The sequence below is a fragment of the Mixophyes fleayi genome, chromosome 9, assembly GCF_038048845.1.
Source record: "Mixophyes fleayi isolate aMixFle1 chromosome 9, aMixFle1.hap1, whole genome shotgun sequence".
NCBI classification, from domain to species: domain Eukaryota; kingdom Metazoa; phylum Chordata; class Amphibia; order Anura; family Limnodynastidae; genus Mixophyes; species Mixophyes fleayi.
In genome coordinates this window covers 126395457-126422854 of record NC_134410.1, presented here as the reverse complement: position 1 = coordinate 126422854, position 27398 = coordinate 126395457, and the positions used below count along the sequence as shown (strand labels likewise).

At 41.5% G+C, this 27398-nt stretch overlaps 1 protein-coding gene and 1 pseudogene across 3 annotated transcripts in view; one reads left to right on the top strand and one right to left on the bottom strand.

Moving 5' to 3' along the window:
- Nucleotides 1-932: 932 nt before the first annotated feature.
- Nucleotides 933-27398, top strand: part of LOC142101298 (nicotinamide N-methyltransferase-like) — a 32716-nt gene continuing 6250 nt past the window's right edge. The window contains exons 1-4 of one of the 3 annotated variants that reach the window (XM_075185660.1): nt 1069-1145; nt 2786-2943; nt 6223-6430; nt 7395-8003. In XM_075185660.1, the coding sequence (XP_075041761.1) occupies nt 2796-2943; nt 6223-6430; nt 7395-7812 (774 nt within the window). In that variant the 5' untranslated portion in view covers nt 1069-1145; nt 2786-2795 and the 3' untranslated portion in view covers nt 7813-8003. Of the gene's footprint in view, nt 1146-2785; nt 2944-6222; nt 6431-7394; nt 8004-17590; nt 17790-20189; nt 20348-27398 lie in introns of those variants that run through there. The other 2 variants (XM_075185658.1, XM_075185657.1) reach the window with 2 other exon arrangements.
- Nucleotides 14988-15105, bottom strand: LOC142102562 (5S ribosomal RNA; annotated as a pseudogene).

Genomic DNA, 27398 nt, shown 5'->3' with positions numbered 1-27398 from the left:
GGGATAACAGCGCTGCTCTAAAGATATGTAAAGCTGCCAAGGTGGGTCTGTGTGGGATGAATTCCAAACTTCCCAATATAGATCAATGTAAGCATAATATTGACCCACGGCGCTATGAATTACAGTATTGGTAAACGGAAATACAATATGGCTAAAATGGCAAAATGAATACTAGTAAAATATAATGAGAACAGGAGGCACTTTGAAAATAACCAGAAGGGTTTATTTAGAACTAAATATCATAAAGGTAAGCTCAAAAAGGTAATATATGTATCATTGCATCATTTCAAACATATATTCCCTAACATCGCTAACTAGAGTATACAATGTGCGATTCCTTCGGTGAATGAACCGGACAACTGCAGATGAATAAATAAACGATTAAAATGATACCAAACATGACACATTTCCTGCAACCTGAACCTTTGCTTTGACTAACATGTATATAACTTATAATATTAAACATAAATACTACTATATTTCGACATAAATAACTATGTCATGCAACTACAATTAATGTGTACTAATTACAAATGTGTATGTTCGTGTAAATGTAAAAGTGTAAAACCTGTTACTGCTACGTGTTGCGGATGGATACGCTTCTCCACGCCGTAGCGTGGTCTACACATAATTTCAGACAAAGACAACCAAGTTTGCTCGATATTAATTGAAATGACTTTATCCAATTTGCTGACATCGACACCCCCATAGCCTTACTAATTAGAGGTAACTTTCTAACGCAAAAGCATTAGGACTTAAATGATGTCTAGCTTTTGGCAGCATAAATTTTCCCACGATGCACTGAAGGTTGTCACGCAGTTGTCTAGGCACACATCAGGCCATTAGGGACGCTTGTCACAATAAATTTGATATGAGAGAATATAAACAAACACACACAGTTTGCAGATGACATATTGATGCTAATAAACGGTCTGGAACTCTGAGAACACAAACAATGCTGGGGGATGTTGTCGTTTAGACAAACTGAAATAACTTGTATCCTAGGGAAGTGTCACATGTTTGAGGGATTTTAGGAATGGCTATATAAGTCCTACATATATTTAATAGAACTATTAGTATTGAGAACCACAGCTCAGAGTGCAAGAGGAGAGAATCTGCGAACTTACACAACCTACAGTACACAGGTAAGTGACCTGCAAGTTGCAGGTATTTGCCATGAAGCTTTGAAATTCTCCTGAATTGTTATAAACTCTAATTAAAATTTATTATAATTTATTTTATTAAAATTTTGGTTAAAATTTAAAATTGCTCCTTCTGGTCACCATTATTTGGGGACATTTTTATTTAGGTGTGATAATGGTACAGCAGGTAAATGAGATGCAACAAAGTGTGGAATCGCAGAGGATCTCATCAGATATAATAAAGATTTGTGGTTTTGAATATTCTTCACAAGTTTTGCAACGTTCACTTGTAGGTTTCGATCTAAATTTGTAGCAAGACATTTAGTAGGAATGGGACAGTGACTGAATAATAATAAAAATATTAAAAGAACCAAGTTGTACTATTTGTAAAGCAAAATGAATGTGGCAATATTTAAAGTACTTTAGTATGCAAGGGTGAATATTGTCTAACATTTACTAGTTTGTACTAATAAAAAAATTCCTTTTTAGGGGTTCAGAAACACTTTATTTATATCACAATTCAGGTAGATAACAGAATTTATAAATGTCTGCATGAGATCACTTTGTGTTGTTTTGTCTTTGTATTGACACAAAGGTCCAAATTTGCACTAAAACTACAGCCACCAATTAGCAATTACCTTATCTACCTAATGAAAGTGAGACAGAGGAAGGAATTTACGAAGCACAAAACACAGTACAGAATTAACTTTGGTCAATTTCTGCAAGTGTTCTTATATTTCTGCCATAACATATGATTGTGAAGCAAAATTGAGGAATTTCCTGAGTCACGGAAGTTTTTACAGAAAACAGGGTAAGAGTCGGGTAAATAGTAGCATAGTTGATGAGGTTGAAAAAAAGACACCAGTCCATCAAGTTAAACCTATTTGGATCTCCTGCGATCCCTCTTTGAAATTTATCCTGATAAAGCAACCCCCAATCTGTTTAAATCAGGCAAAATCCTTCCTGACCCAATATTTCAGTCCTGTTTTTCCCTGGATCCATTACTATCCTACATTTTAATTAATGGTCGTAACCATAGTTACCCTTTTCAGCTAAAATTTTGTCTCACCCCTTCTTAAACATATCAATTGAATCTGCCATCACAACCTTCCCCGGCAGTGAATTCAATATTTTTACTGCCCTTACTGTAAAGAACCCCTTCCTTTGCTGCTTGTGAAACTTCCTCTCCTCTAACCTTAGGGGGTGACTCTGTATCCTATGTACAGTCCTTGGGGTTAAAAGCACCTATGAAAGTTCTCTGTATTGACTCTTAATGTATTGACTCTTAATGTATTAGTAATCATCTCCCCTCTTAGACGCCTCTTTTCTAAAGTAAACATGCTAAAACTGGCTAACCTTTCCTCATAACTTAATGACTCCATAACCTTTATCAATTTTGTCACCCTTCTCTAAACCCTTTCAAGTAGTGCAACAATAAGACTTCAGTTTGTGGAGATGATAAAATATTGTTTTTAATACTAACGGAGGAGATCCTGGGCTAGTAGGCGACCAAAAATGAATAGAAAATTCATCCCAACTTTGCACGTAATGTCATTACACGAGGCTTCTACGGGATCTTGCACTGAATTGAATTAAGAATATCGGCAAAAAACGAAACAAACCCCAGTTAATTTTTTTTCTAGAATTTTCCTGATGGCTTCCACATCACACAAAGATCACCATGATGAGAAATATGACCCTCGAATGTTCCTAGAAACCTACGCTGGTCCTAATAACAAGGAGTTCATAGAGCTTTTGGTGGAATACCCTTTACAATTGCTCTATAAAACACTCTCCTCAGGTATGTTTCGTACATTTGACATCTATATAGTGCCAGCTGAACCAATGTACATGAGGATGTAGTCAAACACATATGTGCTTTTTTAATTATTTGTAATGCATGTGGTCACTTCCCAGGTGCCCGTAATGTTTGGTGCACATTGGGATCTGGTAGTTTGGCTTCAGGTCCCAAATGACTGCTGCTTGGCAATGGTGCACCTAGCTTCTACTCAGAGTACCCCAAGGCTAGCTGAGTCTCTCTCATCCCTGGTTCCTGTGGGATGGTATATAGAAAGGGATAGGACACATCACTGTTTGATTGAAAAATGGTCAACAGACCATTAACATTTCCACTCTTTTGCTGGACACCTCCAACACACAGTATTTAATGTACTTTATGTCTCTGCAACTCCATATGGCTCTTACTAATCTCCCACTGAGGGATCTGCCTAGCGTATCAGTCGACAGCAGCTCTGTTCCTATATGCTGGCTGTCAGTTTTCTGCCCAGTTAGCCTTCGATGAAATACCAGATAAGGTCAAGGCAATCTCAATGAGCTTGAACTCAGCTCAGATCCAAGGAGCTACGTAGACTGAGTTCTCGGTAAAGAGAGGATGGGTAAAATATTTGGAACTTCTGTACTTCCATCTCTCGCCAGGAGCACGGGTCATTACATTCTCGTCATAGCCAAACCTCATAAGATAGTCCAGAACCTCTTTACCCTCACAGAGAGAGACCAGAGTTGTCCAAACCCAGTCCTCAAGAGCTACTGACAATTCATATTTTAAGGATCTCTGTAGAAACAGGTGGGATAAGTACTGACCCAGCCAAATAGATTAACTCACCTACGCATGATTAAAGACTTCCTGAAAACAGGACCTGTTGGCAGCTCTTGAGGACTGGGTTTGGACACCTCTGACATAGACTATTGTTGTGGGACAGAATTGGACAGGGACAATTTTAACTCCTCTTCTCCCACCCTTAACTGCCTCTTCTCTCTGCAGTGGAAACACCGGTTACCTCTGTTAAAGGAAATACACAAAGCAGTGCTCACTCTGAAAGGTGTTCCATGTTTATACAAAAACTGAATGGGAGCAGGGAAAATTTGAAACTCCTCCTATCCAAATAACGATTTACGCAGAGGCCCCACTCACTGGGTTTCTAGAGTGACACCGACTTCTAAAGACAAAGAACATTGTTCTACAGACAAATCGCCTTTGGCCAGGTCGAGGCAGGTCAGGGCTTCAAACTGTATAGCTGCAGCACGTGTACAGTCGATAGTCAAATGTCATTTACTTCTGTGCATGTGATCCCTCCCTACATGACTGTCACACATCATTACATTAGCAGAGATCCACATTCCTGGTTAATACCAGGACCCTTCTACACTTGGTTGGGAGTTTCCTAAAACTGTATTCTCATTATTATATATTTATAGAGTGTCAAAAAGTTCTACAGTGCCATGCATGGCGATGGTACAAACATGATAGATATAGTTCACATAAACAAAATTTCACAAGAAGTTACATACACAAGAACTACTGAATGGAATGGTAATATAAGTCGCATTATTATAGAGGGCAATTGCATGAATGGCAAAATTGGCCAATGGTGACTATTGATTGGTAGGAAGCAAGGATGGGAAGGAGGTGGAGGAAAACAAGAGGGAGAAGGGGCCCTGCTTGTGAGTGCTTACAATCTAATTTTAGTGTAGGTTAAAGGAGGTCTAAATATCCCCAAAAATGGAAAATAGCTTTAATCGAATAATATTTCTAAAATTATAAAAAAAAAATTACATCAAAATATCCCACCCACAGATTAAAAATATAATATAACCATATGTCAAATTATGACACATCACATCAGGACATTATAATAGCCAATAGAAGAGATCTATCTAGATCTTGCCTGGACTTGAGCAGTGCCCCTGAAATCCCAATCTGAAAGCATTTAGATCTATTTGTACAGCCTTCTCCTGCTTTGTAAAAATCAGTTATCTTTGTTTTCATGTTCTGAAATCACCTGCGTCGATGACCCTATGGTGGTTGAGAGCAGACCCACCATCCTGAGTGGTTAGAAGGAGCAGAGTATTTATTAAACTCTGGCATTGTCTGGTTTATCATCTAGTTTACGTTAAGGGCTGAGACCATTCAATTTTGAGGCTTCAGGACAGAAAATTCTGACCATTTGTAATACTTTGAAGGTCCGTCAGAGAGGCACTATCCGAGTCCATCAAGTTTTGTTTCCCAGTTTTAAATATGTTTAATATTTTATCTAACAAAGACAGAAACACATGTCGTCTTTGCCACCATGTAAATGTACGCCATACTTATGGACGGGCCAAAGGTACGCTTCTTTGAAGGTGCACTATAAAAATACTTGCAACTGAAATTGGAGGCATCTCATCAGGGGTAACTTGCGTGTGCATGCCCTTTCTGACCGGTACGTGAGCACCCCGATCCGCCTCTCTGGATGCATGAGGCTGCAACTACAAGATGTATGTAATTTTAAATACGGACGCAAGTTTTGCCACATGTACAGCGTATCTATGATGCACAAATGGACTTCTATCCAACACTAAATGAGGTCCACTGTTTCTGACTGTCCTCTGCTATGTAAATCAGTTATCAATACAGGGGGCAGTAATACCCAGGGTTGGCCAGTACAGCAGTGAGGGGCCCGGGCAGACTAGGGGCCCGGACAGACCTCTCCGTATGACTGGGCTCCCTGGACTGTCTCAGCCCGTCAGTCTGAATGACCATTCTGCCGATTCTTCTCCGCGATGCTGCAGCTCCCAGGCTCTGATAGGCTGGGAGCGCGGCGTGGTGACGTCATCACTGCACGCCGTGCTCCCAGTCTGTCAGTGACCGGAGCTGCAGCATCGCAGGGGAGAAGGTAAGTAGTTAATCGGGTATTCGTTTGATGGTGCAGAGGCGGGGCAGATAGAAAAGGGGGATATTAAATGTGATTGGGGGGAGGGGCACATTTACTGTGAGTTGGGGGAGCATTCACCTTGGGGGAGGGGAGGAGAGAGGGGTACATTTACTGTGATTGCGGGGAGGGGAGAGGGGAACATATATACTTTGGGTTGAGGGGAACATTTAATTAGTGGCGCTATATAAATAGGTGGTGATGGTGATGATGATGATGAAATGCCTCTCTCTGTACATCATGTACAGTGATGCTAATAGATATTGTGAGTGTTATAGTAGAATTTCTTTTATGGATTCCTTGAAAGTTGACAATGTCAAATACTGTTGTCAAATCATGTGAAATATTATTCATCTATCCATCTTGTTCAGGTGTTTTGAATGGAAATACATTGATTAATCTCATAATTTCCCCAACGTTTGTCCACCTGCCGTTGTTGGTGGATTATTTCAAAGAGATCATTATGGTGGGATCGTCTGATGTCACTCTGCGAGAAACCGAAAAATGGCTGAAAAAGGATCCTGGAGCTGTGGATTGGTCTCATTGTGCAGACATTATCAGTTCCTTTAAGGGTGAAAGGTAAATAGCAACAAGTATAATAATAATAAAAATAGTATCATTAATTCAACTATTAATAGATATTGATTTACCAAAGGAGGATAGAATTTTGTCACCTTATAAATACCTAGATACCTGTATGAAAATTGAGGCACTAGTCCAAAGGACGTTAAAAAGTTTGCAATAGTTAAGCAAAAAGAGTTAACTAAAGAATAACTTAATTTAAGAATATTAACCATATTCAAATGGGTTCAATTCTAACCAAGACCCTATTTGTATCGAGCTTGCAAGTTCTTCACATGTTTGCTCCGGGTGCATATTTTCATCATCTATTTATGTAGCACAACTAATTCCGCAGCGCTGTTCAGAGAAATCACTCACATCAGTCCCTGCCCCATTGGAGCTTACAATCTAAATCCCCTAACACACACACACACACACACACACACACACACAGCAAATTATTAGCAGCCAATTAACCTACCAGTAATTTTTTGGAGTGTGGTAGGAAACCAGAGCACCCGGAGGAAACCCACACAAACTCGGGGAGAACATACAAACTCCACACAGATAAGGCCATGGTTGGGAATCAAACTCATGACCCCAGTGCTGTGCAGCAGAAGTGATAACCACTAAGCCACCGTGCTGCCAATTTCCTTGCACGCTCCATAAACCTACTGCGAAATTGGACTCAGGTGTTTGTGTTAGGAATGTAAGCTGTAGTGGGGCAGGGACTGATGTGACTGACCAAATATTCTCTGTACAGTGCCGTGTACCACTTCATCCATGATGGGGAAGTTTTATCTCTTTTACTGTGCAGTAATGTGTAGCATCGGGCTATAAATGGATTTGAGTCGTTTGCCTTTTACTAGACCCAGTTTTGAATCTCTGTAATCTTTGTGAATAAGTAATGATATTTGATAATGAAAAGTTGTAGAAGTGCATGCAAAATATTTTAAAAGGTCAACGTGTTCATGTTTTTCAGTACATGGAAGGAGCATGAAGAAAAAGTGAGAGGGGCAGTACGTGTCCTAAAATGTGATTTCACCAAAGACAAGCCCTTGGACCCCGTGGTTTTGGACCCAGTGGACTGTGTGTACAATGTCTTGTATCTGGAATCCATCAGTAAAGATCGTGCTGCATACGTCAGTAATCTGAAAAAATTTACGTCACTTCTGAAGGTCGGAGGTCACCTTGTCTTGTTTGTACCTATTAACATGTCCTATTATATGATCAACAATGACAAGTTCTTCATCTTGACGATTGATGAAGACTTTATAAAAAAGGGTCTTGGAGATTTGGGATTCACTATTGTGAATTCTAAGCAGTACCAGAACACGATAGATACCCATTTGTTGGATCACAAGCATATATTGTATGTTGTTGCTTGCAAGAAAAAATGAATTTAATTGCAACAAATTTACATAGAGCTCTTAGCAAGAGTTCTGCTTGTAGACATCAGTGACTTTCATTTTCCTAAAGTTTGTCTTATGGAATTGATGCTCTTCTTAATTATTAATTTCATTGTCTTAACTTTACTGCAGCAGATATTATGTTTGTGTTGTGTTATGTAAGTGCATTAAAAAGTTTTCAATCCCTGAATTTAAACCACATTTGACATCTTCCTGTTCATTGCATGTCACTGATCAATACCAGCAACTATGTAGCCATGGAAAATGCAGTAAAAGGAATAACAAGAAAACAGAACCGTGCAGTTCACAAATCAATAACAAGTAACAACAATACTGTGGTATAGAACGAAGCTTAGTCTAGATTTCGCACTAACTTCAACAGTTTAGTAATAGAACAGGGTTCCGCTCACACACCGGACTCTATCTCTGACTCCTAGATACACAATTTGTAATTTATTGATGTGGTTATTGCAGATGTTGGTATACATGTGAAGTAAAGCATTATGCCTCCTTCAGCCAAGATGAGCCCCATCTCCAGTCAGTGGCCTTGCGTTGGACACAAGCAAGCAATAGCACCACATGTATCCACTCTTGACTCCACATACAATCCGAGCAATGCAGGCTCTGGTCCTCCACCTCTACACTTATTACACAGGCTTTTACAGTACACTGTAATGCTCAGTGCTACTGACGTTTACTCCCTACTCCTCGATGGAGACTTTCAGTCTTTGCTCTAATTCTCAGGCTGTTGTCTCACTCATTACTATGGCTTTGACTTGGCCTGGTGCTATCTCCCCATGCAGAGCTCATTCCCCTGGTGCTCCTCCGATACTGTCCCATGCAGAAGAGAGCAAGATGACTGCTCCACAGAAGGGTACTGTATAGCTGTGTTTGTTAGGATGTTGGTAAACAGGAGCAAGTCTTGTATTTACAACCGGACCAGAAGGATGAGAGGACCAAGTCAAGAAAAGGCAAAGGGTGGTGGATGCAATGAATTGGGAGAATGATGAGCTTTGTTCAGGCCACATAGAGTAAACAAAAAGTCAGGATGGCATAGAATTCTCGGAAAACAGCCTACGGAGTATAAGAGGCCAACTCAGTTAGACTTCACACACACTACAATACAGTATACATTTTCTTAATACCAAATAATCAATGTTGTTCATATACTTTTCACTAAGAATTTTCCCCATGGTACAGGATTTGAATAACGGTCAGGGTACCCCAGGTCCATGCTTACAGTGATGGCAGGGAGCAATTCAATGATGCACTACCCACGGATTGGGTAGTGCATCTTTTCATGGCTATTATAACCATCCAGCTAGTCATCTCAGGTGTTTGCCTAAAGAGGTCCTAATTAACATTTCCTACATTAGTCCTGCACCTAAGGAGAATGAAGTGCTACCGGGTAAGGATGAAGACTGTATAAAAAGACATCTGCAAACACATCATCCTTCCCTTAACTCCAGACCCTAGAGCCGCCACACCCATGGTAGTTACTCCCCTGCTCAAAGACAAGGAGCCCAGTTACAAGGTGGAGCAATAATCTGCCATGATTCATGACACTATAATGTCAGTCTAAATGATCATACATGGGTTATTGGGCATAGACAAGATGACTGATGGAGTGTAAATTATTATGATTAATTTTTTTATTATTAATTTTTATTTATAGGGCGCCACAAAGTATCCGTAGCGCCATACAAGGTGAAACAGCACAGTACAAGTAACAGTAAGCACTATAACTCTGGGGGCTCAGGCACAGCATGAAAGAGAGGGAGGGAGGGGAAAAGTGAGTATAGGCAGGTAACTATGGCCCAAGAGGGTGGGCACAGATGACAGGTTGAGAGTCACTGAGGGGAGCGGAGAGAAGCGAGAGGAGACAGAGGGCAGAGGGACTGAGAGGAGGAGAGCTGAGTAGCTGGAGAGCGCAGTTAAAAGTGATGGAAACAGAAGGTAGGAGAGCCCTGCTCAAAGGAGCGAACAATCTAAAGGGAGGGGAAGACAGACAGACACATGGATGAGACAGAGAGACGGGAGGAAGGGGGAGAAGGGAAGAAATAAATATTGCTCCTATTAAAAACTAAATTATAATTGGATTTGCACTAAGTATCAAAACTTTTTTCAAAAATGTTCAAGGCAACATGAGAATCAAGGAGAAAATGAAATAAAAACAAAACAGTATATAATAAGTATATGTATCGATTACAACATTATTACTATGACGAATGTTCGAAATATATGATTCATTGATGGTACTATGGATACATTTTAATAAAGTCCATTCAGAACATTAAATTTATTCCACTGAGTTCTAGGCATTAGCGGGTATCTTTACTAATTGCTTTCTTTAAAAATAAATATCACATTATACATAACTCAACAGGTGTTTCACCTAAATAATTCTACAGATCAACTCAACATTTCTTCTCCTGACCCCCCCCCCCCCCCCCGCCCTCTCTCGAGTTTCCACCATCTCCTCCTGGATGTCTTCACACTGAGCTCATTGTTTTCCCTTCTTCTAAATCTTCTAACAACCTTGATCCCTCCATCACCGTTAATAACACCACCATCTCTCCTGTCCCCCAACTCCGCTGTCTGGGCATCACCCTTGACTTCCCCCTCTCTTTTGCCCCCACATTCAATCTCTTGCCTAATCCTGTCGTTTCCAAATACGGAATATTGCCCGCATCCGGCCCTTCCTTTCTCAGGATGTCGCCAATACTATTATCCACGCTCTCATAATCTCCCGTCTTGATTATTGTAACCTTCACCTCACGGGCCTCCCTCACTCCCATCTTGCCTCCCTTCACTTTATTCTCAATGCAGCTGCGAGACTCCTCTTTCTTTCACGCTCCTCTTCCTCTGCCTCACCTCTCTGCCTTGCCCTGCACTGGCTCCCTTTCCCCTACAGAATCCTCTTTAAACTCCTCACCATCACCTACAAGGCCCTCTCCCATTTCACTGCCCCTTATATCTCTTACCTCCTCTTGATTCACACTCCCGCCCGTTCCCTGTGCTTGGCCAATGACCGTCGCCTTTCCTCTGCACTGATTACCTCATCCCGCACCAGAATTCCTGTGCTGCCCCCCTTCACTGGAACGACCTTCCTCGCTCCATCCATCTGTCCCCTAATCTGAACACTTTCAAACGGGCTCTCAAAACCCATCTCTTCCTCAAAGCCTACCAGCCATCCACCTAACCTTCACCAGCCTTGTTCTCCTCACCTCCCTCTTCCCTGTCTCCTCTTACACCTGATCCCCTCCACTGACTCCTCTTGTGCCTCCTGTTTCCCCTCCCTTTAGTATATAAGCTCCTACACACAGGGCCCTCTTCCCTTCTCTCTCAATACCATTTCTTCTTCTCCAATGTCACTGTACTTGTTATGCTTAGAGCTTTTGGAGTCTTGGTTCTACTTGTTTTGCTCTGTTTTACCCTGTACTGTTTGTTGTATCTGTACGGAGCTGTGGAAACCTTGTGGTGCCATATAAAGATTAATAATAATAATAATAATAATGATAACTCAATGAGATGTTCTCAGTTCATTGGGTATCATGTGATCTGATGTTGGGAGTAAAATAAAATGATTCATCCAGCAGGCGTATAGGTTTGTAGAGCAGGATGGTATCATTTGTGTATCAGCAGAACCATGCACAGGCTATGCTTAGGAGTTGGGCAAAGGGATGGAAGTTTGCAATAAACGCACCTAGTTCTGCAGAGCAGTGAAGAATGGAAATTTCCTTTTTGTGGAGCAAGAATATTGAAAGGAGATGAAGAGGTGGAGAGGGTACACTTTTATGGACATTACCCCTTCCTAAAAAGAGTTTACTTTTTCAATTAAGTCTGAGTTGGTGGAGTGGGGATTTTGCTCTTTACTTTTGATTTAATTCAATAAACCAATCACTTCACTCTCATGGTTAATAATAAAAACTAAGCAATATTTAAGAAAAAAAAAATGAAGAGTTGGTTAGAATGAAAGGAGAGGCTCTGAAGTATCAGGGGGTAGGTGGCCCTGATGCAGAACAAAATAGTGTTTATTTTGAGTTGCAAATATCATGGAAACCCCAAGATCGAATACACCGACATGACAGCAAACGTCTAATCGCCGACAGAGTGCAAATAGTGACAGCTTGACAGACGTCAAAGACTTCCGATGAATGAAGATCCCAGCAGGCTCCAATTGCATCACTTTGAAGGCCCACACTAAGATTCATGGTGTTACGCTGGTAATTTAAGGAGGTGCTGGCTGTACAGTCTACAAGAACATTGTACAGCCAGTGCCTCCTTAAATTAATAGCTTAACACCACGAATCTTAGTGTGGACCTTCAAAGTGACATCAGTGGAGCCTGCTGGGATCTTCATTCACGTCAGTTTTTCAAGCTGTCACTATTTGCACTCTGTCGGGGATTAGACGTTCGCTGTCATCATGTCGGTGTATTCGATTTGCATTCTATCAGGGATTAGACGTACGCTGTCATCATGTCGGTGTATTCGATGTCGGGGTTTCCATATAAGGTACCCAACCTATCTTACGATACAGGCAATTCAAATGAAAATGCTTAAATGGCTCTTTACAGACATGACCAAAAGTTTTGAGAATGACACAAGTATTGGTTTTCACAAACTTTGCTGCTTCAGTGTTTTTAGACCTTTTTGTCAGATGTTGCTCTGGTATACTGAAGTAAAATTACAAGCATTTCGTAAGTGTCAAAGGCTTTTATTGATATTTACATTAAGTTTATTCAAAGAGTCAATATTTGCAGTATTGACCCTTCTTTTTGAAGACCTCTGCAATTCGCCCTGGCATGCTGTCAATCAACTTCTGGGCTACATACTGACTGATGGCACCCATTGTTGCCTAATCAATGCCTGTAGTTTGTCAGAATTTGTGGGTTTTTTGTTTGTCCACCCGCCTCTTGAGGATTGACCACAAGTTCACAATGCGATTAAGTGAAGAGATTCCTGGCCATGGACCCAAAATTTTGATGTTTTGATCCCCGAGCCACTTATCACTTTTGCCTTATGGCAAGGTGCTCCATCATGCTGGAAAAGGCATTGTTCATCCCCAAGCTGTTCTTGGATGGTTGGGAGAAGTTGCTATTGGAGGAAGTTTTGGTACCATTCTTTATTCATGGCTGTGTTCTTAGGCAAAAATGTGAGTGAGCCTACTCCCTTGGCTGAGAAACAACCCCACACATGAATGGTCTCAGGATGCTTTACTGTTGGCATGACACAGGACTGATGGTAGCTGTGAGGATACCGGGTTTAACGTAACCTCCTACACCACACAGCTGGCCTACCCAGTACCTATCCAAGGTTCAAAATCACACAGGCAAATATCCAAAATAAAACAAATACATTTATTTAAGAAAATGGTAGCACAAAACAGCAATAAACATATTTAAATAATAACTTGAAACACTACAGTCTGGCACAGACAACATACAGGGTATAATGCAAACACCTCACCAGTATCCTTGTCACTTTCAGGGACTGCTGTCTATCAATCCAAGCTTCTCCCCTCTCTCTAAGACTACCAGCAAACGTAGCAGCCCTAAGTCACTGTCACTCCGCTTTTGGTGGACACACAGCTCCCCAAGACCTGGAGAGGTAGATCAGGGCAACAGCAGTACTCCAGGGACCGATTGTCCCTTTCCTGTCAAGGCAGAAATCGATATCTCAATGCCAGCCTGACCTCAGCTATCACTTTGTAGTGAATGCCAATTTGCTGTCCTCTGTAGCTGTCTTTTAAGCCCAAAAATGACCTCATCAGCAATTCCAGGACCGGCTTGATTGGTCCTTTTCTGTGTTTACCTTTTCAAAGGTAAACATACAGACAAGGAGATAGCAGATGAGTCACTCCTGATTAGGAACAGGTATTGTTATGTGGCTATACAGCAGAGTTTGTTTAAACAGGAAAGATCACACTCCAGACACACTTACATTTAAATACACAATGCATTCTTCTGTAATTAACATAGAGCTCTGTCTGTGGACACTTTTCCTATGCTAGCGCACATAGACCCACTGATAAACAAAGACAAGAGACCCCCCTGGTGTGATGTACATTCATACAGGACTGGTAGTCAATAATCATTTTTGCTTATGTCCCAAGAAATAATATTAGCCTCCAGCCAAAACTAAAGATGAAAATGTTCCTATTCGTGCCAGAGTGAAAAAGACCGTGCAGTCATAATAATGATGGAAAAAGAACCAGACAATTGAGGGCAAAAAAATTTTGCTCGGAAAGCGTGAGTCTATTTTGGTAACAAATAGCCATGCCCTAAGTTCAACCGGGCTTTAAGGACATGCAGATATAATACAAAAGCAGGGCAATGAATGACCAAATGTGGATAGATGATACTTGCTGTTATTGTTCCTGCGGTTTCCAGCCGCGCGGCGGAAGTGAGATTATGCTTGTTTCTGTGTGGTACAGCTGCACAAATGTGACATCTGTAAGGAGGTCTCCGTGATGGGTATCGATGGGCTGTTACGTGGAATGGGTGTGCCCAACGTGTTTCGTCCCATACAGGACTTTCTCAAGGGTTTAGGTAAACATTCATGGTTAGGTGATTTAAATAGAGCATGACTTAGAATGATTGGTTGTTTGGCATCTCTGTATCCATAATAAGTATTTCAATAGCGGCCGGAGGCTGACAGTTAAGGGAACCAAATAAAATCAATCATAATCATACAGAGTAAAGAATGGTTCTAAAATGATAAACCCATTCTAATGATGATGCATAAAAAAGAGCAATACATATAACTCAATTAAACAAAAATGTTCAAAACCTATTGTGTACAAACGATATGACTAATATTGAATACATAAGTACAAAGCATATAAATGTCTATAGATCATACCATAGTTGCTATGAAAAGTTATTACTTAAAAGGAAAAGATCCAATTCCTAGATGTGGGCAATTAGATTTGAGAGATATATATATAAGAAACATTGATCTGATATTGTAGCATGATACCCCCATAAGCATTTTACAGGGTCCAATGATGACAGATAAATATATTAACAGGTAATAATCTGTATCTAATCAATATTGGTTCATAACCAGCAGTCCCATTATATTAACGGGTATGGCACTTGTTTGTATATATTCCTGTATTGGTAAGCACAAGAACAAAGATATGTCAAGGTTAGAGATGCAAGACCTACAGTACCAGGTATTCGCAGGTAGTCCCCAATCCTGCTACTTACCTGGCCCTCTCTGTTTCGCTTCCAAGGTCAGTTGAGATTGGGCACAACCAGAGAGGTATGACTGTAGGTACATCATACTCACCTCCCAGAACAATCTGTCCAGAGCGCCAATCACTATATTGGAGAGTGCCAGATTCTATCTTCGATATGAATAATACCTGTTTTTCACAGAGACAGATCGAAATCAATGTTCAGACACATAGGGGTAAATGTATGAAGCTCCGGGTTCTTCAACACCCGCGAGTTCGGCGTCTTCAGCGCTTAAATTTAAAGCGGCGCTGCCTTGTAAAGGGAAACTTCACTTTACAAGGCAGCGCCGCTTTAAATTTAAGTGCTGAAGACGCCGAACTCGCGGGTGTTGAAGAACCCGGAGCTTCATACATTTACCCCCTAGTGGAGCTAGTGTTTTAAGGTAATAAATGGCCCTAGTTTCTTCTTTATTCAATTGTTGCATAAAGTTACCCCCTCTCCAGTTATTTGTGACCTTCTTGATCCCCAAAAAGTTCATACCATCATACTCGCAGTTGTGTATATCTTTGAAATGTTTTGAAACATGATGATTCTCAAACCCGATCTTTATATTCATAAGGTGTTCTCTAATTCTTTTCTTCAGTTGCCTGATGGTCCTGCCTACATATTGTTTGCCGCAGTTGCACTGTAGTAGATATATTACATTATTGCTGGGGCAAGTAATGAATTCCTGAATTTTGTAGGACTTCCCACTAACCATGGACCGATACTCCGTAATCGGCCTAGTGCTTCTACATCCTAGCCTGGTGCAATTCGAGCATTGTCCACAGTAGTAGAAACCCTTCTTGGTATTGTGTAGCCAATTGTTGGTTACAATGGAATTTTTTGTAGGGATGTAGCTAGACGTCAGTGTGCGTTTGAAATCAGGGGCTTTTTTAAAAACCATAAGTTGTTCTTTTTGGTAGTGCCCTGATCCCGCAGCTGAATCAACTTTAGGAGACGGTCCTGGTGCTTGCTGGACATGGGCTCCCTGAAGCCCTCTTTGAACCTCTCTCCTTGAAGTACTTGATGATCTGATAAATGGTAGATTTAGGTGCAATCTTACTAGCAGCAATATCCTTGCCTGTGAAGCCCTTTATGTGCTAAGCAGTGATAACTGCACGTGTTTCCTTGCAGGTAACCATGGTAAACAACCCTCCTTTTAAAGCTTCCAGTCCGTTATTCTAACTCAGTCAGCATGACAGAGTGATCTCCAGCCTTGTCCTCATCAACACTTTCACCTCTGTTAATGAGAGAATCACTGACCTGATGTCAGCTGGTCCTTTTGTGGCAAGGCTGAAATGCAGTGGAAATGTTGTTTTTGGGATAAATTTCATTGTCATGGCCAAGAGGGACTTTGATATTAATTGCATTTCATCTGATCACTCTTCTTGACATTCTGAAGTATATGCAAATTGCCATCATAAAAACTGAGGAAGCAGAGTTTGTGGAAAATAATATTTGTGTCATTCTCAAAACTTTTGCCCATGACTGTATGTATTTCATGAATAGGTGTATAATTAGGCGTTAGTGGTATATGCAAGACACCAATTATCTTTCTTTCTTTCTTATATAAAAAAACTTATCTATAAATAATGATAAAAAAAGTGACATGCCCCTCCCTCAAAACTGATACCAGCCCTCATAGATTGGGGGGAACAAGAGGGAATGAGCTCTCCCTAAAAGAGCTGCTATGACAGGATGGGCTAGTGATTCTATATCAGGTAAATCTGCAGCGTGGGTCCCCCTGTCCTAATGACAACCAGCCCTAGAGCCTGTTCAGAATGGGGTAGAATCGGGCCCAAACAAAAATGCGGACAAGCACCTAGAAGAAATACAGCCTCATGCTGACGCACTAGGGCTCATACCAACACCCTTTTCCCCTTGGCTGTTAGGGTAATATCTAGTTAAAATAGACATTTCTGAATTTTCCCCTGTGGTACTACTAGTCCCAGCAAGCTCTGGCAGCCCTGAACTGCTTGGGTATGCTGGTGCTTGTAGGACTACAAGTGCTAGCGGTACCATAGCATCCAGGGCCTTCTGAGACCTGTAGTGCACCAGGAAAAAACAGTGACATCATTTGTCCCCCACCAAATTGCTGTAAGCAGCCGAGGCTAGTGCTGGCATCACTTTTGAGGGGAGGTGGGTTTTTTTTTTTTTTAATTATCTATTTAAAGTTTTTTTTTATTTATTTAAATTTTGTTTTAAACTGCAAAAGTCCATATCATCACCACCAGCACGAATCCTTGCCCAAAGGGGATTATTCACCCGTGCTTATAAACGTGCCTTACGTCCTACTCTAAATAGCCCCCATAGACTCTTAATAATTAGAGTGAACTTTCTAACACAAAAGCATTAGGACTTAAATGATGTCTAGCTTTTAGCAGCATATATTTTCCCACGATGCACTGAAGGTTGTCACGCACTTGTCTAGGCGCACATCAGGCCTTTAGGGACGCTTGTCACAATAAATTTTATATGAGTGAATGTAAACAAACACACACTGTTTGCAGATGACATATTGATGCTAATAAATGGTCCGGAACTCTGAGAACACAAACAATGCTGGGGGATGTTGTCGTTTAGACAAACTGAAATAACTTGTATCCTAGGGAAGTGTCACATGTTTGAGGGATTTTAGGAATGGCTATATATGTCCTACGTATATTTAAGACAACTATTAGTACTGAGCATCACAGCTCAGAGTGCAAGAGGAGTGAACTTACTCAACCTACAGTACACAAGTAAGTGACGTGCAAGCTGCAGGTATTTGCCATGAAACTTTGAAATTCTCCTGAATTGTTATAAACTCTAATTAAAATTATTATCATTTATTTTATTATTAATATTTTGGTTACAATTTAAAATTGCTCTTTCTGGTCACCATTATTTGGGGACCTTTTTATTTAGGTGTGATAATGGTACAGCAGGTAAATGAGATGCAAGTGTGGAATCGCAACATCGCCCGCATCCGTCCCTTCCTCTTTCAGGATGCCACCAAAACTATCATCCACGCACTCATTATCTCCCGCCTGGATTATTGCAACCTTCTCCTCACTGGCCTCCCCCACTCCCATCTCTCCCCCCTCCCATCTCTCCCCCCTCCACTCTATACTCAACGCGGCTGCAAGACTCATCTTCCTCTCACGCCACTCCTCCTCTGCCTCGCCCTACACTGGCTTCCTTTCCCCTATAGAATACTGTTCAAGCTCCTCACCACCACTTACAAGGCTCTCTCCCACTCTACTGCCCCCTACATCTCTAACCTCCTCTCCATACACACTCCGGCCCGCTCCCTGCGCTCAGCCAATGATCGCCGCCTCTCCTCCTCTCTTATCACCTCTTCCCACTCCAGAATCCAAGACTTTTCCAGTGCAGCCCCCCTTCACTGGAACAACCTCCCTCGTTCCATCCGTCTCTCTCCTACTTTGTGCTGCTTCAAACGTGCACTGAAAACTCACCTCTTCCGCAAAGCCTACCAACCATCTACTTAACCACCTCGATCTCCCTTCTCTCTTCTGGCTCCCCTTGTGCCTGTTTCTATCTAACCTCCTTTAGGATGTAAGCTCACATGAGCAGGGCCCTCTTCCCTCCTGTCTCCTCACCTGTTCTTCTGCTCCGTGCTTATTGCAGCAGCCTGCATGGAGTTTCTGAAGTATTGGTATTTTTGTTTATTGTTCTGTACTGTTATACCCTGTATAGTCTACTGTTTGTACTGTGTATAGCGCTGCGGAAATCTTGTGGCGCCTAACAAATAAATGATAATAATAATCGCAGAGGATCTCATCAGACATTATAATAAAAATTTGTGGTTTTGAATATTCTTCACAAGTTTTGCAACGTTCACTTGTGGGTTTCAGTCTAAATTTGTAGCAAGACATTTAGTAGGAATGGGACAGTGACTGAATAATAATAATAAAAATATTAAAAGAACCAAGTTGTACTATTTGTAAAGCAAAATGAAAGTGACAATATTTAAGGTACTTTAGTTTGCACGGGGGAATATTGTCTAACATTTACTCTTTTGTACTAATAGAAAAAAAATTCCTTTTAGGGGTTCAGAAACACTTTATTTCAATCACAATTCAGGTAGATAATAGAGTTTATAGATGTCTGCGTAAGATCACTTTGTGTTGTTTTGTCTTTGTATTGTAGTTTTGCAGATTTATTATTTTTGGTGTTTTTTTTGCTTACATTGCGCAAAGGTCCAAATTTGCACTACAACTATAGCCACCAATTAGCAATTACCTTATCTACCTAGTGAAAGTGAGACAGAGGAAGGAATTTACGAAGCACAAAACACAGTACAGAATTAGCTTTGGTCAATTTCTGGAAGTGATCTTATATTTCTGCCATAACGTATGATTGTGAAGCAAAATTGAGGAATTTCCTGAGTCGCGGAAGTTTTTACAGAAAACAGGGGAGGAGTTGGGTAAATAACATAGTTGATGAGGTTGAAAAAAAGACACCAGTCCATCAAGTTAAACCTATTTGGATCTCCTGCGATCCCTCTCTTATCTTTGAAATTTATCCTGATGAAGCAACCGCCAATCTGTTTAAAATCGGGCAAAATGACCCAAAATTTCAGTCCTACTTCTCCCTCGATCCACTACTATCCTACATTTTAATTAATGGTCGTAACCATAGATAACCTTTGCAGGTAAAAAAACCCTTAATTTGCTGCTTGTGAACCTCTCCTCTAACCTTAGGGTGGACTGTGTATCCTGTGTACAGTCCTTCGGGTAAAAAGAGCCTATGAAAGTTGTCTGTATTAACTCTTAATGTATTTATACATAGTAATCATCTCCCCTCTTAGACGCCTCTTTTCTAAAGTAAACGTGCTAAAACTGGCTAACCTTTCCTCATAACTTAAAATTGATAAAGGGTATGGAGTCATTGTCACCCTACTCTAAACCCTTTCAAGTAGTGCAACAATAAGACTTCAGTTTGTGGAGGTGATAAAATATTGTTTATAATACTAACGGAGGAGATCCTGGGCTAGTAGGCGACCAAAATGAGTAGAAATTTCATCCCAACTTTGCCACATAATGTCATTACATGAGGCTTCTACGGGATCTTGCACTGAATTGAATTGAGAATATCGGCAATAAAACTAAACAAACCCCAGTTCATTTTTTTTCTAGAATTCTCCTGATGGCTTCCACATCACACAAAGATCACCATGATGAGAAATATGACCCTAGAGTGTTCCTAGAAACCTACGCTGGTCCTAATAACAAGGAGTTCATGGAGCTTTTGGTGGAGTACCCTTTACAATTGCTCTTTAAAACACTCTCTTCAGGTATGTTTCGTACATTTAAGACATCTATATAGTGCCAGCTGAACCAATGTACATGAGGATGTAGTCAAACATAGATTATCCATAATTTTGTTATTTGTTCTTTTTTTTGCATTATGTGTAATGCGTGTGACCAGTTCCCAGGTGCCTGTAATGTTTGGTGCACATTGGGATCTGGTAGTTTGGCTTCAGGTTCCAAATGACTGCTGCATGGCAATGGTTGCACCTGGCTTCTACTCAGAGTACCCCAAGGCTAGATGAGTCTCTCTCATCCCTGGTTCCTGTGGGATGGTATATAGAAAGGGATAGGACACATCCCTGTTTAAATAAAAAATGGTCAACAGACCCTCAACATTTTTACTCTTTTGCTGGACACCTCCAACCCGCAGTATTTATTGTACTTTATGTCTCTGCAACTCCACATGGCTCTTACTAATCTCCCACTGAGGGATCTGCCTAGTGTATCAGTCGACTGCAGCTCTCTTCCTATATGCTGGTTGTCAGTTCTCTGCCCAGTTAGTCTTCAATCAAATACCAGATAAGGTCAAGGCAATCTCAATGAGCTTGAACTCAGCTCAGATCCAAGGAGCTGTTTAGACTGTGAGCTCTCGATAATGGGAGGATGGGTAAAATAACTGGAACTTCTGTACTTCTTTATCTCTCGCCATGAGCAAGGGTCATTACATCGTCATAGCCAAACCTCATGGGATAGTCCAGAACCTCTTTACTCTCAAACACATGGACCAGAGGTGTCCAAACCCAGTTCTCAAGACCTACCAACAGGTCATATTTTGAGGATCTCTGTCTGTAAAAACAGTTGGTATAAGTACTGACCCAGCCAAATAGATTAACTCACCTACGCATGATTGAAGACTTCCTAAAAACATGACCTGTTGGTAGCTCCTATTATTATTATTATTATTATTATTATTATTATTATTATTATATTTATAGAGTGTCACAAAGTTCTACAGTGCCATGCATAGCGATGGCACAAACATTATAGATATAGTTCACATAAATAAAATTTCACAAAAAGTTACATACACAAGAACTACTGAATGGAATGGTAATATAAGTCGCCATATTACAGAGGGCAATTGCATGAATGGCAAACGTGGCCAATTGTGACTATTGATTGGTAGAAAGCCAGGGTGAGAAGGAGGTGGAGGAAAACAAGAGGGAGAAGGGGCCCTGCTTGTGAGTGCTTACAATCTAATTTTAGTGTAGGTTAAAGGGGGTCTAAACATCCCCAAAAATGGAAAACCGCTTTAACCGAATAATATATCTAAAATTATAAAAAAAAAATATTAAATACATATACTCATACATATCCCAACCACAGATTAAAAATATAATATAACCATATGTCAAATTATGACACATCACATCAGGACATTATAATAGCCAATAGAAGAGATCTATCTAGATCTTACCTGGACTTCAGCAGTTCCCCTGAAATCCCAATCTGAAAGCATTTATCATCATCATCATCATCATCATTTATTTATATAGCGCCAACATATTCCGCAGCGCTTTACAATTGGGGACAAACGTAATAAACTAATAAACAAACTGGGTAAAACAGACAAAGAGGTGAGAAGACCGCTGCTCGCAAGCTTACAATCTATGGGACAATGGGAGATTGACACATGAGGTTAAGTATACATTTTGCATCTTGGCCCAGCCAGACTGCAAAGGTAGGGTGACTCATAAGCTAAATGATCCTGTCACACAACAATGTTATTCCGGGGGTAGTTGTCTTGTGTGAAATTGTGTAACAGGCTAAAGGTAGTGAGGTTAAGATGGTGGTTGAGGAATATTATAAGCTTGTCTGAATAGGTAGGTTTTCAGAGAACGCTTGAAAGTTTGTAGAACAGAGGAGAGTCTTATTGTGCGAGGGAGAGAGTTCCATAGAGTGGGTGCAGCCCGAAAAAAGTCCTGTAACCGGGAATGGGAGGATGTAATGAGGGTGGATGAGAGACGCAGATCTTTTGCAGAACGGAGTTGCCGAGTTGGGAGATATTTTGAGACAAGAGAGGAGATGTATGTTGGTGCAGCTTTGTTGATGGCCTTGTAGGTTAGTAAAAGTATTTTATATTGGATTCGGTAGAAGACAGGCAGCCAGTGTAGAGACATACAGAGTGATTCAACAGAGGAATAGCTATTTGCAAGGAAAATCAGTCTTGCCGAAGCATGTCAAATAGATTTTAGGGGTTTGAGTCTGTTTTTGGGAAGACCAGTAAGGAGGGAATTGCAATAGTCAATGCGGGAGATGATTAGTGCATGAATTAAGGTTTTAGCAGTGTCTTGTGTGAGATATGTGCGGATTCTGGAAATGTTCTTTAGATGTATGTAACATGATTTAGATATAGAGTCAATGTGGGGAACAAAGGATAGGCGTGAATCAAGGATTACACCTAGGCAGCGAGCTTGTGGGGTGGGATTTATGGTCATGTTATCAACAGAGATAGAAATGTCAGGTATGCTCTTGTTGGCGGGTGGGAATATTATTAACTCTGTTTTAGAAAGATTAAGTTTGAGTTGACGAGAGGCCATCCAAGATGAAATGGCAGAAAGACAGTCAGTTACACGGGACAACACAGATGTCGAGATATCAGGAGAGGATAGATAGATTTGGGTATCATCCGCATAGAGATGATACTGAAAGCCAAAGGAACTTATTAGATTTCCAAGAGAAGCGGTATAGATAGAGAACAGCAGAGGACCTAGCACCGAGCCTTGTGGTACTCCAACTGATAGGGGAAGCGGAGCAGAGGTGGCTCCAGAGAAATTAACAGTGAAAGAGCGATTAGAGAGGTAAGATGAGAACCAGGATAGAACTGTGTCTTGAAGACCTAGGGATTGCAGTGTTTGTATGATAAGAGAGTGGTCAACGGTGTCAAATGCAGCCGAGAGATCAAGGAGAATTAGGAGAGAGTAATGGCGTTCAGTCTTAGCAGTGATCAGATCATTAACAACCTTGGTCAGCGCAGTCTCTGTGGAGTGTTGAGAACGAAAGCCAGACTGAAGAGGATCCAACAGGTTGTTTGCGGAAAGAAAGCGTGTGAGGCGAGTGTAGGCAAGTCTCTCTAGAAGCTTGGAGGGGCAAGGGAGCTGAGAGATGGGACGGTAATTTGAGAGAGAGTTTGGGTCGGAGTTTTGTTTTTTTAGAATAGGAGTAATCACTGCATGCTTGTATAGTGATGGAAAGATGCCAGTAGAGAGTGAGAGATTACAGATTTGAGTTAGAGGTGAAATGAGCACAGAAGACAGGGATCTACCAATTTGCGAGGGAATAGGATCAAGAGGACAGGAGGTAGAGTAGGAAGATAAGAAGAGCGTAGAAATTTCCTCTTCATTTGTGGGGTCAAATGAAGAAAGGGTGTCAGAGGGTAGTGGGAAGGAAATGAGCTGATGGCTTGTTGAGGAAGAGGATACCATTTCTAGTCTGATCTTGTCAATCTTGTCCTTGAAGTAGGAAGCAAGATCCTGAGCACTGATAGTAGATGGAGGGTTCGGGGTGGGAGGATTGAGAAGATGATTAAATGTATTGAAAAGGCGTTTGGGGTTAGAAGCCTGAGCATAGATAAGAGATTGAAAGTATGTTTGTTTTGCAGTGTCCAGAGCATTTCGATAGGAGTGGTAGACAGAAGTATATGTGAAGAAGTCATTAGAGCTTCGAGATTTACGCCAGTGACGTTCTGCTTTACGGGACAGTTTTTGAAGATTTCGTGTTGCTTTGGTGTGCCACGGTTGACATCGAAGTCGACGTGTAGTATGAAGTGTCGCTGGAGCCACTTGATCAAGGGCCGTTGCTAAGGTTAGGTGAAAATGAGGTACTGCCATCTCAGGGGATGAGAATGTAGAGATAGGGGAGAGAAGGTGTTGGAGAGAGGTGGAAAATTGTTGAAGATTAATAGAATTAAGATTTCTACGAGTATGAGGAGGCTTGGTTGAGTCAGACAGTAGAGAGGTTAGAGCAGTGGGGGTGAGAGTGTAGCTGATAAGGTGATGATCCGAGAGGGGGAAGGGTGTATTAATAAAATTAGAAACTGAGCATAGTCTAGAGAAAACAAGATCAAGGCAGTGGCCATCCTTATGAGTAGATGATTCAATCCACTGGGAGAGGTCAAGTGAGGATGTTAGAGAGAGTAGTTTGGAAGCAGCTTTGGAAGGTGGGTTATCAATGGGGATGTTGAAGTCACCCATGATGATGGTGGGGATGTCTGAAGATAAGAAGTGAGGGAGCCATGCAGAGAAATCCTCAATAAATTGTTGGTGTGCTCCAGGGGGACGATAGATCACTGCAACACGTAGGGAGAATGGATTAAAAATGCGAATAGCATGTACTTCAAAAGATGTGAACGTGAGTGATGGGACATTTGGTAGAACTGTGTATGTGCACTGTGGGGAGAGAAGTAGTCCAACCCCACCTCCTTGTCTGCCTTCAGGTCTGGAGGTGTGGGTGAGATGGAGGCCACCATGTGAAAGTGCTGCAGGTGAGGCAGTGTCTGATTGCATGAGCCATGTTTCTGTTATTGCCAGAAGGTTGAGGTTTTTTGAGAGGAAGAGATCATGAACGGAGGTAAGTTTGTTACAAACAGAGCGTGCATTCCAAAGGGCACATTTAAAGGACTTGGGAAAAGAGGGGAGACAGGTGATGTGTTTGAGGTTTGCTATAGAACGGTAGTGTTCTGATGTATGTGTGTGTGAGGAGTGTGGGGGACCTGGATTAGGTGATATATCACCAGCTAATAGAAGCAGAGTGAGCGAGAGATAGGCAAGGGGATTGTAAGATGTGTGGCCTTTTATTTTCTGGCGACAGGTGGAGGCTGTACTTGTTAGAGATAATAAATAGGACAACAGTTCATGGGTGTTAAATAGAGGTGAGTGGAGTAATGCAGGTGCAATATGAACAAATTTGTGTGTTGGTGGAGGGGTGAAAGATGACACAGTCCTAAAGATCATGCCATGAAATGAGACTAAGAAAAGCAATTTGTGAAACATTGTGATAAAAGGGGTAAAAGCAAAAAGCAAGGGTATTTTAAGAATTACCTCTTAGCAGTATTCCATATAAATAGACAAGTAGTGCTGAAATAGGCTGTGGCAGATGTTGCTTATTGATGGGAGTAAAAGCAAGTCAAATGTAGTCCAATGTTTGTCTAACTGTGCATTTTCGTCCACTTTGTGAGAAAATCCCACTTAGTGCAGAAATCACACACGTCTAACCCCACATACGTCTCCCCATAGAATGAAGCTAAGATGTAGTCAGTCTAATTTAGGAATACACTACAGATGTGCTAATTGGTCAGCTAATCAAAGGAAAAGAAAACATTTGTGGGAAAGGATAGAGGCCAGATACCTATCATAAATTAGGCAGCAATAAAAGACTGTGCCAACCTAAGTTTAAACAGATAACAGTTTCCTATAACATACTTAAACACAGATTGCAGGGATGAAATTCACAGAATAATGATCAGAGCAGTAGTAGCAGCATGGATGAACATACTTAAACACAGATTGCAGGGATGAAATTCACAGAATAATGATCAGAGCAGTAGTAGCAGCATGGATGAACATACTTAAACACAGATTGCAGGGATGAAATTCACAGAATAATGATCAGAGCATTTATATCTATTTGTACAGCCTTCTCCTGCATTGTAAAAGTCAATTATCTTTGTTTTCATGTCCTCCCTCCCGTCACCTGGGTCGATGGTGGTTGAGAGTAGACCCACCATCCTGAGTGGTTAGAAGGAGCAGAGTATTAATTTAACTCTGGAATTGTCTGGTTTATCATCTGGTTTACGTTAAGGGCTGAGACCATTAAGTTTTGAGGCTTCAGGACAGAAATTCTGAGCGTTCTTAATACTTTGAAGGTCCGTCAGAGAGGCACCAGCCCAGTCCAGTCCATCTTAAGTTTTGTTTCCCCAGTTTTAAATATGTTTAATATTTTATCCAACAAAGACAGAAACACACGTCGTCATTGCCACCATGTAAATGTACGCCATACTTATGGACGGGCAAAAGGTACGCTTGTTTGAGGGTGCACTCTAAAAATACTTGCAACTGAAATTGGAGGCATCTCATCAGGGGTAACTTGCGTGTGCATGCCCTTTCTGACCGGTACGTGAGCACCCCGATCCGCCTCTCTGGATGCATGAGGCTGCAACTACAAGATGTATGTAATTTTAAATACGGACGCAAGTTTTGCCACATGTACAGCGTATCTATGTTGCACAAATGGACTTCTATCCAACACTAAATGAGGTCCACTGTTTCTGACTGTCCTCTGCTATGTAAATCAGTTATCAATACAGGGGGCAGTAATACCCAGGGTCGGAATCAGGGGAGTACGGCCGGTGCAGCTGTGAGGGGCCCGGACAGACCTCTCCGTATGTCCGGGCTCCCTGGACTGTCTGGGCCCCTTAGTCTGACCGACCGTGCTACCGCTTCTTCTCCACGATGCTGCAGCTCCCAGGCTCTGATAGGCTGGGAGTGCGGCGCGGTGACGTTATGACTGCGCGCCGCGCTCCCAGTCTGTCAGTGACCGGAGCTGCAACATCGCGGAGGAGAAGGTAAATAGTTAATCGGGTATTCATTTGATAGGGGAGAGGTGGGGCAGATTGAAAAGGTGGAAATTAACTGTGATTGGTAGGGAGGGGCACATTTACTGTGATTGCGGGGGGGAGGAGGGGGACATTTACTGTGATTGCGGGGAGGGGAGAGGGGGACATTTACTGGGATGAGGGAGTGGGGGAGCCATGTACTGTGATGAGGGATAGGGGGAATGTACTGTGATGAGTGATAGGGGCGCATGTATGGCAAAGGGGGAGTGGGGGCACATGTATGGGGAGCGGGGGCCCTGCCAGATTAATTAGTTACGGGCCCCACAGATTCTGATGGGGCAGCACTGGTAATACCAAAAAACATATGGTGTGATGGGTGTAGCAGGAGTATATATCGGGTAACAGGACTTCTGGATCCTACAGGATTTTTTAAAAACTGGGCACAGTGATGCAATAATGGACTGGCCAGGTAAAAACCCAAC